The sequence below is a fragment of the Thalassophryne amazonica genome, chromosome 22 (assembly GCF_902500255.1).
Source record: "Thalassophryne amazonica chromosome 22, fThaAma1.1, whole genome shotgun sequence".
Classification (NCBI taxonomy): domain Eukaryota; kingdom Metazoa; phylum Chordata; class Actinopteri; order Batrachoidiformes; family Batrachoididae; genus Thalassophryne; species Thalassophryne amazonica.
This window is the reverse complement of record NC_047124.1, coordinates 29,545,835-29,560,192: the sequence shown is the minus strand read 5'-3', so window position 1 is coordinate 29,560,192 and position 14,358 is coordinate 29,545,835. Positions and strand designations below refer to the sequence as shown.

Genomic DNA, 14,358 nt, shown 5'->3' with positions numbered 1-14,358 from the left:
ATGACTTCATAGGGTCTTGCTACGCATGTCTCAGTCTCAAAGCTGGAGGACCCAGAGTCATGAAGATTGATGAGACCATTTCACAGAGATCTCAGTCCTAGAATTCATGCTACTTAGCTAACACAAGCCAAAAGAAGACAATCATGAAGACAACCTTGACCACCTTCAACAAACATCTCGATATCTTCATGTTCTTGAAGTATCTTCAAAATGAGTTTAAAAATGCATCTTAATACTTCAAATAATAGGTTGTCCTGTTGAACACATTAGTCAGTACCTCCATTTCTCACTTCACCATCATCGTAACTTGTTTGTGAACACAAATCTTCAGCTTTGTTTTAAAATATGGAAGGAAACTGATTTACTGAATGACACAACACAGCAGGACTCCAGATTAAAAGGAGTGGTCGAGGGCCCCTCGTGACCCCTCTACCTTTCTCCACTATTCCCTGAGGTCTGCGACTTTAAAAATGGCCTTTCCAGGTTTCCACAACTCAACAAGCGGAACAGAAGTCTCCTTAAATCCCACAATGGCCCTGACCCCAGAACGGTGCTTTAAAAACAAGGAATCCCTCTAAAGTGGAGACAAAAGGCAGAGGTGACCATAATTCAATCAAACGCCACCGGCAGCTTTTCCAGGTGTTTGGAGCGTTTGTCAGCCAAGGAGAGAAGCAAAACGGAAGACGAAACCACTCATTAAAACAATTAGGTGTTTAATTATTAAAAAAGAATAAATATGTGAAAGTGAGAAATGCTTCCCACAAATATTCACGAGGAATCACAATCGTGGAATCACTGTCGATGTGGATTAATCACAAGGACGGGCGTCGCAATTGTGTTCTTCTGCATCATCGGTTTGTAATTCTCTGAACCTCTTCACTCCGATGACAGCGTAACACCTCGGTGACAGCAGAGGATCAAAGAGCTGCACCAGTGCAGAGAACGCAACGTTTTCCTGCAGCACGCACAGCAAGGGGGAGAGGGGGGACAAAAAAACACAAGGATTTAAAAATCCTGCTCCCAGTTTGGGATGGGACCCCAGGTACTGTCACGCCTCTGATTTCCTATCTAAACCCACAGAAAGGGAACATTGGCACATATATTGTGTTTGTTCGACTCGTTCAAATCCGGTTGGTTTCTTGTTGCCTCGTTAAGGGTTTTATTTAATAACTTCCAACAAGGACCTAATTAATATCATTATTTTCATTATATCTATCAGTTTATGTGTGTTTGTACACCTGTTATCAGAATTGTTAAAATTTAATGAAGTGCCCATTGCAAAATTATATGGAAACAGTAAGGGCCCTATCTTCCATCTGTCGCAAGGCAACTATCACTGGGCCATAGAGCCCGGATGATACAGATTTTTTTTTTTTTTTTTTGGTTTGGGGGGAGGCTAGTTTGGGAGGTCCTGCGATTTATATACTGAAAAACTACACATTTATTAAGAATAATAATTATAATGGCTGTTGACTATTATAATTATGACTATTTATGCAGAGAACCAAAGTACTAACCAAAATAAACTCAAATAATAAAAGAATTAACGTTAATATGAGCAAAGTGCCGTGCAAGTGCCTTTCAACACAAAGGAGCAGCGATTCTACTCCGAGCTCCTCACAGATGACAGAACTTATCCTATCTCTAAGGGAGACACCAGCCACCCTCCTGAGGAAGCCCATTTCGGCTGCTTGTACCCACGATCTAGTTCTTTCGGTCATGAGCCAACCCTCATGACCATAGGTGAGAGTAGGAACGAAGTGTGTCCAGTAGATCGAGAGCTTCACCTTTTGGCTCATCTCCCTTTTCGTCACAACAGTACGGTAGAGCGAATGCAACACCGCCCCTGCTGCACCGATTCTCTGGCCAATCTCACGCCCCATCGTCCCCTCACTCGTGAACAAGACCCCGAGGTACTTGAACTCCTTCACTTGGGGCAAGGCCGTATTCCCTACCCAGAGTAGGCAATCCATCGGTTTCCTGCTGAGAACCATGGCCTCAGATTTAGAGGTGCTGATCCGCATCCCAGCTGCTTCACACTTGGCTGCGAACTGATCCAGTGAGTGTCGGAGGTCACCGGCCGATGAAGCCAAAAGGATCACATCATCTGTGAAAAGCAGTGATGCGACCCTGAGCCCACCAAACTGGAAACCCTCCTCCCCCGACTACGCCTTGATATCCTGTCCATGAATATCACAAACAGGATTGGTGACAAGGCGCAGCCCTGGTGGAGGCCAACCTCCAACGGAAACAAGTCCGACTTACTGCTGAGAACCCGAACACAGCTCCCGCTTTGTGAGTACAGAGATTGGATGACCCTGAGAAGGGACCCCCTCACTCTATACTCCCGCAACACCTCCCACGGTATCTCCAGAGTACATGATCATATGCTTTCTCCAAGTCCTCAAAACACATGTAGACTGGATGGACATACTCCCAGACACCCTCCAGGATCCTTGGGAGAGTAAAGAGCTGGTTGGTTGTTCCACAACCAGGATGGAACCCACACTGTTCCTCTTCAATCAGAGGTTCGACTATCGGTCGATCCTTGTTTCCAGCACCCTGGAGTAGACTTTACTAGGGAGGCTGACTAGTGTGATGCCCCTGTAGTTGGCACACACTCTCTGTGTGTGCATTTCAATCACTTATTCTATAAAACAAGCAACCTACTTTGCTTATTCCACTTCATAATAATGATGTTGAAAGCTATTCATTTATTATATTTTATTTTTTTAACTTTATAAAATGTCAGAGAACTGTTACATTTATTAATTTGTTTGTTCAATTTCATAAAAACGCTGCTTACAGCTCGCTACTCTTTTTGTGTGAAAGTCATGCTGAAAGATTCTGCGACATTATATACTATATAATATTATATACTAGCGCATTGCTCGTGGGGATCCACGGGCTCTAGATTGGGTCGTGTTTATAAAATAGGTAACTGACATTTTTCAAGGATAGTAATAAACTGTGCAAAGTTTATATAATGAGTTGGAATGGTGTGCGAGTCCAGAATGTTTTTAGAACCTTAGACCTCAACAGTGTTTAGAAGAACTCAGCCCTTTTATTTCCTGTGAATTACTTAATTTTTTAATGTTAATTTACTGTCTTAATGTATTTATAAATTGTTTAGGTTCATGTTATCATATACATACTATTACTATTATTATCATTATTATATTTTTACTTCTATTGTGTCATTTGATGTTTAAATGAACCACAATGGAAATAAGTGTTTTCACTTTCTTGTGTCATCCATGTATTTTTAACGTATTTACAATTATATTATGTACTTATGTTGAACTTATACAAAATCATGCACTCACGCTTTTAATATATAGATGATTTACCGCCTCCTGCTGGATCGGTGTGCAAGTCCAGAATGTAAATATCAACGTCCATTGTTCAGTGTTGTTAGCTAATATATGTAGCTTCTCTAAAAATATTATTATCAATGTTCAGTTTTGGCACCGTTCATCCTTGACCCAAAATACACAAACATACTAAACAGCAAATGTCAGCTCTCCCTGGTTTCACCGTGATGGAAGCCATACACACCTATGCACGCACACACACAGAGGCCACTTGGTTATTATATATGCTGAAAGGAATTTTAGGAAAGTTTTGTGTTGAGTTTATGTTATTCTAAATTTTGACATTTTTTTGTCACTTGTATTTTTACTGCAGGTAAATATCGGTTTCAAATATCAGTTTCTGGTCTCCAACATTAGCAATAATCTGTATCGGTCCTGAAAAAAGCAGTATCGGCCGACCCTTTTGTGGCTGACTGTGTATATAAATCAGGCTCTGGGTATCAGAATATGGGTTTAATGAAACCCAAGTGGTGCACAGATCAACACCAAAATAAAATTGAGATCATTTAGAATCTGATTTAATAACTTTACCTGTTCTTTCAGATAACACAGTCGATCAAGGAGAATTAGACCTTCTATACATGGAGCCAGGGTTACTTTCAACTACAGGGGAAAAAAAAGAAGACAAGAGAGGTCATTTGTGCAATATGAGACGGTAATGCAGATTAATCACAACAAAACAACAAACCAACCAACAAAATCATGAAGAAATCATAAACCATGAAAATGCTGAAGTACTAAAGTTAAAATTTAATTTCACAGTTTTCACAATGACCTTTGAATGCAACAGCAAAAAAACCCAAAACAAAACAAAACGTGTTTCCTGGTAAATGGTGAACAACAACCATAAAGCCATTTTACTGCTTTATGTCACAATGTGAAACTGTTATGTTGGTTGACACCAAAATGACTGGTTTCAGTTTAAATGAGAAATTGTTTTTTTGTTCCCCTTTTGGACAGTCATTCTTGAATTATTTCCCTGCAGACAAAAATGACCTCACTGCAATTTGATGGCATTTAACAGGGAAAAAAATTAAATAGAGTTTAAACATGTTGCACTAATCTAACCGCAAGTATGACACAGTCAGGTCCACAAGTATATGGACAGTGATGCAATTTTTGTATTTTTGTAGTTTTATTTATTTATTTATTTATTTTTACTAGTCTGAGAGGTCCTGCAACTTATACTCTGGTATCAAAAAATACAAAAAAATAAAATAAATAAATAAATAAAAACATTACAAAAATAAATAAACAAACAAAAAAACCTGAACTATTTATACTGGTCTTTCCTAGGAATCGAAGCACCAAACAAAATAAACCCAAACACTAATAAAATAATAAGTATGTGAAACAATGCATAAAACCCTCAAATTAAATAGCTGATAAAAAGGAAAATCAAACATGTTGTTACTACAGTGTTTCCAAAGCTGAGGGCCAGCAATCCATGTTCATCAGATTTATTTATTTTTTTTTATCTACTATGTTCTCCAATGCACGTTTATTTGTCAATCTTGCTTATTTCTGTAATTTAACAGTCCTTATGGTGCACACCACAAGCTGAGGGCTTCCTGCATAAATTCACTCCTCACTTCCATGTGGTTGTGGGCCATAAAGCTGTGTCTGTCTGAGGATTAACATCTGATCAGTTGTAAAGGCAGGTTTATTTGTCCACATTGTTTATGTTTGGAATTTAGAAGTCCTTCTGTTAAGTAACAGCACAGACTGTATTGTGCACATGTGCTACACACAGTTCCTGTCCACCGTTAAACTCCCCCCCCCCCCCAAAAAAAAACCCCACTGTGAATTAGTGAGTTCCACGTAAAGAACAAAGGTGCAGCTCTGGAAAATGTGAGACCATTTACAGGTACAGCCATTTTCATACACACAGAGACTTCTTCCATTTTCAGAGGTCATAAGTAATTGGACAAATCCCCTATGAGAATTATTAATACAAACCAATTTCAAAGCTGCTTTTCTTTCAACAAGGGATGGATACATGAACATTTCGAAGTCACTGAATATGTCTTGGACCTAATTTACACCAATCATGAAAAAAAAAAAAAAAAAAATCAGTCTGTACTGTGGTGCACACCTCGTTGCATCGGCTCTCAGGCGCACAGTGAGACCTCATTAGTATTTGGCTGGGAGAATGCTTGAAAACATGGAGAACAGTGAGCATGTTTCTTCATGAAGAGCTGGAGTTATGCTAGGATGGGCATCTAGTGTAAAACCTGAGCCCAATCCCAATATGGATCTGTACCAGATTCCCTGTAGTGACTCCAAGCAACCAGGGGCTGCCAAAAACACGCACGTAAAGACTGCAGCTGAAATTCTGCATCTTCTTTTTGTGAAAATCCTTCTCGGTTCCACTCCACCATAAAACTTGATAACAGGCAAAAGCTGCACTGCGCACAGTTTCTCCAGTTGCTGTAACAGAAGCCTATAACTCCTTCGGTGTAGTCTTGGTGTCTTGGCAGCTTTCCTCACTAGTCTCTTTCTTGCACGGTCACTAAGTTTTGGGAACTACCTACTCCACAGATATACCATACAGCACCATATGGTTTGTATTTTTAATGGCTGATGTAAATGAACTCCAAGACATATTCAGTGACATGAAAATGCTGATTTGTATTAATTATTCTCATACTTTGTTTGCCAATTACTTACAGACTTTTAACATGGAGAAACTACGTATAAAATGCACATAATTCCTAAATGGTTAATCTGACATTTTTGCTGAAAACTTAAAGTTGACACAGGAAGCACATCTCGATTGTTTATTTCCAACTCCACTGTGGTGGTGTACTACGATGGCGTTTTAGAGCCACACTGAGTTTTTTTTTTAAGACTTCGAGAATAAAGTCATAAAGTCATAATATCACGACTTTATTCTCGTAATATTACGAGAATAAAGTCATGATATTATGAGAATAAAGTCGTAATATTACGAGGATGAAGTTGTAATTTTATGAGGAAAAAACTTTAATATTTCGAGAATAAAGTTGTATTTATATGAGAAAAAAGTTTGATTCCAAAAATTAAACCTTGACAGCACACAATATAGAGAATAAAGTCATGATATTACGAGAATAAAGTCACGATATTGCGAGAATAAAGTCGTAATATTACAAGAATAAAGTTGTAATTTTATGAGGAAAAAAAACGTACTATTTCGAGAATAAAGTTGTATTTATATGAGAAAAAAAGCTTCATTCCGGAAATTAAACCTTGACAGCACACAATATAGAGAATAAAGTCATAATATTATGAGAAAAAGTCGTAATATTATGAGAATAAAGTTGTAATTTTATGAGGAAAAAAAACTTGTACTATTTCGAGAATAAAGTTATATTTATATGAGAAAAAAGCTTGATTCCGGAAATTAAACCTTGACAGCACACAAAACAGCCTCCGTGACAACCTCCTCTGTGGTGCTGTTATTTTTTTCAGCTCAGAGAACGTCTCATATGGATAAAAATAAAGTTGTAGCTTGTTGTCTACCTTCCTGACGATAGGTTCGAGGGTTTTTGCTTTTCTACAATGGTTCCTTAAAGATTTATTGAGCCGTTAATTTTGAATCTCTAAATATCTTTCTAACTTTACCGGAGTCAATGCCATAGGTATTAAAGGCACTGCGCTGCGGTGGTTTGAATCATATTTATCTAATAGATTACAATTTGTTCATGTAAATGGGGAATCTTCTTCACAGACTAAGGTTAATTATGGAGTTCCACAAGGTTCTGTGCTAGGACCAATTTTATTCACTTTATACATGCTTCCCTTAGGCAGTATTATTAGAAAGCATTGCTTAAATTTTCATTGTTACGCAGATGATACCCAGCTTTATCTATCCATGAAGCCAGAGAACACACACCAATTAGTTAAACTGCAGGAATGTCTTACAGACATAAAGACATGGATGACCTCTAATTTCCTGCTTTTAAATTCAGATAAAACTAAAGTTATTGTACTTGGCCCCACAAATCTTAGAAACATGGTGTCTAACCAGATCCTTACTCTGGATGGCATTACCCTGACCTCTAGCAATACTGTGAGAAATCTTGGAGTCATTTTTGATCAGGATATGTCCTTCAATGCACATATTAACCAAATATGTAGGACTGCTTTTTTGCATTTGTGCAATATCTCTAAAATTAGAAAGGTCTTGTCTCAGAGTGATGCTGAAAAACTAATTCATGCATTTATTTCCTCTAGGCTGGACTATTGTAATTCATTATTATCAGGTTGTCCTAAAAGTTCCCTGAAAAGCCTTCAGTTAATTCAAAATGCTGCCGCTAGAGTACTAACGGGGACTAGAAGGAGAGAGCATATTTCACCCATATTGGGCTTCCTGTTAATTCTAGAACAGAATTCAAAATTCTTCTTCTTACTTATAAGGTTTTGGATAATCAGGTCCCATCTTATCTTAGGGACCTCATAGTACCATATCACCCCAATAGAGCGCTTCGCTCTCAGACTGCAGGCTTACTTGTAGTTCCTAGGGTTTGTAAGAATAGAATGGGAGGCAGAGCCTTCAGCTTTCAGGCTCCTCTCCTGTGGAACCAGCTCCCAATTCAGATCAGGGACACAGACACCCTCTCTATTTTTAAGATTAGGCTTAAAACTTTCCTTTTTGCTAAAGCTTATAGTTAGGGCTGGATCAGGTGACCCTGAACCATCCCTTAGTTATGCTGCTATAGACTTAGACTGCTGGGGGGTTCCCATGATGCTCTGAGTGTTTCTTTCTCTTTTTGCTCTGTATGCACCACTCTGCATTTAATCATTAGTGATTGATCTCTGCTCCCCTCCACAGCATGTCTTTTTCCTGATTCTCTCCCCTCAGCCCCAACCAGTCCCAGCAGAAGACTGCCACTCCCTGAGCCTGGTTCTGCTGGAGGTTTCTTCCTGTTAAAAGGGAGTTTTTCCTTCCCACTGTCGCCAAGTGCTTGCTCATAGGGGGTCGTTTTGACCGTTGCGGTTTTTCTGTAATTATTGTATGGCTTTTGCCTTACAATATAAAGCGCCTTGGGGCAACTATTTGTTGTGATTTGGCGCTATATAAATAAAATTGATTTGATTTGATAAGGCTTTAGTTTAGCATATGAGTCCATATGCCATATGACGTTGGGGCCTTTGCAGGTGTACTGCCGATGTCGGAGACGCCATGCACTCCGTAGTGCCACTCCTTTGGGATCCAAAATCTGGATTACCAGTCTGATTGTTTCTTGAGAAACCACAAAACCCCTTTGAATAGCACACTGATGCATCTAACGTCCAGAGGTTTTTCTCATAAAATTCCTTCTTTATTCTTGTAATATGACTTCATTCTCGTAATATTACAATTTTTTCCTCATAAAATTATGACTTTGTTCTCCTAATATTATGACTTCATTCTTGAAGTAAAAAAACAAAAAAAAAAACAACAAAAAAAAAAAACAATGTGGCCCTAAAACGCCATCGTAATATACAGACACACAACTTGGCAAAAAAAAAAAGAAAAAAAGAAAAAAGAGAAGTCACTGTATGGCACAAAGATGGCTTGTAACTGACCTGTGTTAACACTATTAATCTAACTATATATTTGTAACAGAAGACAGAGTGGACTGACCATATTAAAGGCCTGCATCTCGCCCATCCGCGGCCTGTAAGTGTCATGGTAACCCTGGATGACGCTCTCAGAAAGCTGACGAAAGAGACAACTGTGTGAGTCAGACAAATTCTCTCAGAGAACACAGACACTCTTTATGTGAATGAACAGGACAGAAATGGAAGAAGGTGAGGAAGAAACGCACAGTTTTGGCTTGTGTAGTGGAGACCAACATAAGACAGATGGCACAACGCCAAAGTGGAAATTCATCCTCCCAAATCCCTGGACTGCGCGCGGCACGTCGAACATGTATTTTTCTGATGTAAATTTGGGAAATTTAATTTGGCCTTCTTTGGGAATTAAATCACTTATGCAGAAAGCCTCGAGGAGCTCCTCAAAGAACTGCCAAATTTTACACGCCTATGTTGGCTTGATTTGGTGTTGACGCGTACCCCCAGGAAGGACACAAAGCAACGCAACACAGTGGCTGTTTTGGTGATGGTGTGTATAGTCACTGGACAAACACAGATGAATGTTCCTGCCATTTTCAAAAAGTTGGAGTAGTCTGTCCTCTTTTTTTTTAAGTCCTGTATAGGCCCTGAGACCCATTAGTGGCAGTACTACTCCTTGATACTGGAGTGTGTAGCAGATGAGTCTACAATTCCAGAGGAATTCCCCCTGGCGTTTAACCGTTACATTTATTTTGACTTTTAATACATTGTAGACACTATGAACCCAAGATTTTTCTTGTTTTGTTGGGTCATCTTCATTTCATTTGTTAATATTCATCCATTCATGCATTTGAAGTAATGCTAGGTAAAAAAAATTTAATGATGTTACTTTAAACAGGTGATGCCAACAGGTGCCTTTTATCATGACTTGGTAGAAAAGCAGTATCTACAAAACACTGAGTATTTGAGGAGCAAAGATAGACAGAGGATCTCCAGTTTGGCAATAAATGCGTAAGAAAATTGAAATGTTTAAAAACAATGTTCCTCAAAGAAATATTGGAAGGGATTTGCATATTTTTCCCTTTACAGTGCAAAATATCAAACGATGGACGAAGGAATTTCAGTAGATAAGGGCAAGGTCGCAAGCCTAAGGTGAACACCTGTGATCTCTGACTCTTCAGACGGCACTGCATCAAGAACTGTCATTCATCAATAGCTGATATAACAGAATGGGCAAGGGATTACTTTGGGAACCCTTTGTGAAGTAGCAACATCAACTTCCCGTTCATTTTTAATCTGCATTTTCCAAACCATTCCATTTTTTGCTGAGGTTATAACATTTCTGTTTTCTTAGCTAGCCCATGCTATACAAATCTGGTGCTTGCCTGTTGATAGACTGACTAAATAACTGTGCAAAATGCCCTTTGACCATCTAGTGGAAGTGATGAGAATTTCTCAGTGATGCCTCCAAATAACCATCCACAGTTTGTTTCTTGTCAGTGATGTTGTAGTAATTGGAATATTTCAATCCCCACCTTGAATTCATCCAGGTCCAGTTTTCGGAGAGCTCGCTGAACATAGTCTACAAATGATTTTGCTTTGGAGTAGACATTTCCAACTCGCTTTTCACTGCAGATCAGACACAAAAATACACAATCATACAATTCTAACACCCTCAAATTCCATGAGCAACTTTGTTTTGCCTTAAATTCCATTGACGTTTCTGCCACCTGCTGGATGTTTAGTGGATGCTGGATAAATTCATGATAATTATGAATAGCTGTGGTTGTATTCAGGTAGTTTGCCTGCCTTCTCAACACATAGTGTGATCGTCGCTCTTCCGGACGAAATGTACACTAGAACTCTGTGTAGGTTGGTCATCCAGGAAAAGTTCAGAAGCTTCATAAAGTTGCTTTTCCCACCAGAACAGCAATGTAAAACCAGAATAACACAATAGACAGAATGTCTGACTAGGGGATAGAGCCAAACTTTTCTTCAGTACAGTGAATTAGTGACAGCTAACTCAAAATGCTCCGGAATATTTCAAAACCTTTTTTCAAACACTCTTCTGTAGTCCCGATCATAGGGACTATAGGAGGTTTGCTAAATGCAGCCTGAACACATCACAAACTGATCTGAAAGAAATGCTGTGAAATATTCCAGGCTATTTGTGCCCTCTGGTGTTAGAAACATCATAAAGCACAAGCGAATGAACTTGGATGGCGCCGTTTTTGAAGTTCATATTGAACGGCTGAAGTCAGCACACGCTGTGTACTTGTAGTAGCTGCGGTTAATGAAATAAACATTGAACACATTGTTTAATCTTCCTTTTTGTTTTGTTGTAGCAAACAGAGACGGTGTTAAACTGTCCTGAAGAGCTCAGCATCGATGAATCGGTGCTGCTTGATGATAACTAATGGATGTTCGATCCCGACCTGATGATCGTCATTATGCTGAAGGTCACAGCAATTTGGAAGAGGCTAATCTTGGTGTGGCCGTTTCATTCTATGGGGCGGTTCAACCGATTTAAACAGCTAAGACAAAGAATAATAATTACAGAAATCACAATCAGCAGAAGAGCGAAACAATGACAGAAAATAACCAAAAACTTCAAAGTTTTAAAGGATATTGTAGATGACTGTGAAAGAACCAATGTTTTATCCTCTAAAGGCACCATGACACTTGCACAAATTTGATCCTTGTCATAAATTCATCGTAAAATGTGTGTGGCTGCGTGCCAAGTGTGCAAAGAAAATTTTTTAATTTTCAAAACTTCTGGCACGCATTAAGCTCGTGAACTAGTTGTGAACATTGCACAACCTCTTCAAAAACACTCTCATTGCGCGCAGCGCATCTGAACGATTATGATGAGATGTTACATCTATAATAAACATAACTTCACAGAAACATTATCTAACTCATGAGAAGGAATGAAAATGCAACTGTTTTATCAATCCATTACAATATATTATAAATAATTACCTTTGATGCAAGATTCCAAATGTGTTCTCTGCCGCACGATGCGCACGAGACAACCTGCAGCTGTAGATCATTTGTCCGTGATTCTGGGAGCGATGACAAATGGTTTCAACAGCCAAGTTCTGAGAGCAAATGCGTCATCGGCTATGAAATGATTATTTTATATAGCGTCGTGTCAACCGGGATGCATTGGAGTGACGAGTGCAGGGATCAAATTTGTGCAAGTGTCAAGGTGCCTTTAATATGCGGTGTACTGCCAAAATAAAATTCATACTCACATTTTACACACTGGTATTTAAATAAAACACAATAAAAAAACTTGCCATATTGTTGTGTTACCTTTTAAAGGAACTATAATGGTCCCTCAGAATCACATGAAGCACTGCCCGATAAAACAGAGACTCCATCTGAATCTGCACAAACCAACACACACAGTCAGGTATTCAGCGTATAACAACACATCCTGATTGCTTTTTCGTCAAATACGCTGTATTTCTGACACTTTTTCCTGCTGGATTTCTGAGCCTGATGCAACGCGAGTGAGCGAGTGAAAGCGCCTGCTTTTGGATCCAGGACTCACTTCCCACAAATAATCAATCTCGCCGTGATTGCATTAATATTTATAAACATTTCGTATTAATGGGTGGCGGTATTGTGTATCGCGTTGGCCTGGAGCTACGAGCGCCGCGTTTCATATAAACACAGTGCAGTCAATAACGAGGGGACTGAATCCGAGCGTGAGATCCAGAATGAAGAGAATCTTGAGTCATTGTGAATGATTGTATTTGGGCTTGAAATAATTTATGTGGATTGGTTTTGATGGGTGTTGAGTACCAACAGTCAACAGATTATATATATATATATATATATATATACACACTCAACAAAAATATAAACGCAACACTTTTGGTTTTGCTCCCATTTTATATGAGATGAACTCAAAGATCTAAAACTTTTTCCACATACACAATATCACCATTTCTCTCAAATATTGTTCACAAACCAGTCTAAATCTGTGATAGTGAGCACTTCTCCTTTGCTGAAATAATCCATCCCACCTCACAGGTGTGCCATATCAAGGTGCTGATTAGTGCACAGGTGTGCCTTAGACTGCCCACAATAAAAGGCCACTCTGAAAGGTGCAGTTTTATCACACAGCACAATGCCACAGATGTCGCAAGATTTGAGGGAGCGTGCAATTGGCATGCTGACAGCAGGAATGTCAACCAGAGCTGTTGCTCGTGTATTGAGTGTTCATTTCTCTACCATAAGCCGTCTCCAAAGGCGTTTCAGAGAATTTGGCAGTACATCCAACCAGCCTCACAACCGCAGACCACGTGTAACCACACCAGCCCAGGACCTCCACATCCAGCATGTTCACCTCCAAGATCGTCTGAGACCAGCCACTCGGACAGCTGCTGAAACAATCGGTTTGCATAACCAAACAATTTCTGCACAAACTGTCAGAAACCGTCTCAGGGAAGCTCATCTGCATGCTCGTCGTCCTCATCTGGGTCTCAACCTGACTCCAGTTCGTCGTCGTAACCGACTTGAGTGGGCAAATGCTCACATTCGCTGGCGTTTCGCACATTGGAGAGGTGTTCTCTTCACGGATGATGCGAAGGAGATGTGTTGCACTGCATGAGGCAAATGGTGGTCACACCAGATTCTGACTGGTATCCCCCCCAATAAAACAAAACTGCACCTTTCAGAGTGGCCTTTTATTGTGGACAGTCTAAGGCACACCTGTGCACTAATCATGGTGTCTAATCAGCATCTTGATATGGCACACCTGTGAGGTGGGATGGATTATCTCAGCAAAGGAGAAGTGCTCACTATCACAGATTTCGACTGGTTTGTGAACAATATTTGAGGGAAATGGTGATATTGTGTATGTGGAAAAAGTTTTAGATCTTTGGGTTCATCTCATACAAAATGGGAGCAAAACCAAAAGTGTTGTGTTTATATTTTTGTTGAGTATATACAACCCCTGGCAAAATTATGGAATCACCGGCCTCAGAGGATGTTCATTCAGTTGTTTAATTTTGTAGAAAAAAAGCAGATCACAGACATGACACAAAACTAACGTCATTTCAAATGGCAACTTTCTGGCTTTAAGAAAAACTATAAGAAATCAAGAAAAAAAGATTGTGGCAGTCAGTAACGGTTACTTTTTTAGACCAAGCAGAGGAAAAAATTATGGAATCACCCTGTAAATTTTCATCCCCCAAATTAACACCTGCATCAATCTGCTCGTTGACATTGACCCTATGTGTCTTTTTGCAAGGAATGTTTTTGCAGTTTTTCCTCTATGGCAAGATGCATTATCATCTTGAAAAATGATTTCATCATCCCCAAACATCCTTTCAATTGTCCAAAATATCAACACAAACTTGTGCATTTATTGATGATGTAATGACAGCCATCTCCCCAGTGCCTTTACCTGACATGCAGCCCCATATCA

The 14,358-nt window shown here is 39.3% G+C and overlaps 1 protein-coding gene across 1 annotated transcript in view; it reads right to left on the bottom strand.

Annotated features, from left to right (window-relative positions):
- Window positions 1-245: 245 nt before the first annotated feature.
- mettl25 (methyltransferase like 25) overlaps window positions 246-14,358 on the bottom strand; it is a 31,680-nt gene continuing 17,567 nt past the window's right edge. Inside the window, exons 8-12 of the mRNA XM_034163711.1 lie at window positions 12,234-12,307; window positions 10,451-10,544; window positions 8,986-9,060; window positions 3,906-3,977; window positions 246-955 (exon numbers count right to left, since the gene is read on the bottom strand). Coding sequence (XP_034019602.1) covers window positions 809-955; window positions 3,906-3,977; window positions 8,986-9,060; window positions 10,451-10,544; window positions 12,234-12,307 — 462 coding nt within the window. The 3' untranslated portion in view covers window positions 246-808. The remainder of the gene's footprint in view (window positions 956-3,905; window positions 3,978-8,985; window positions 9,061-10,450; window positions 10,545-12,233; window positions 12,308-14,358) is intronic.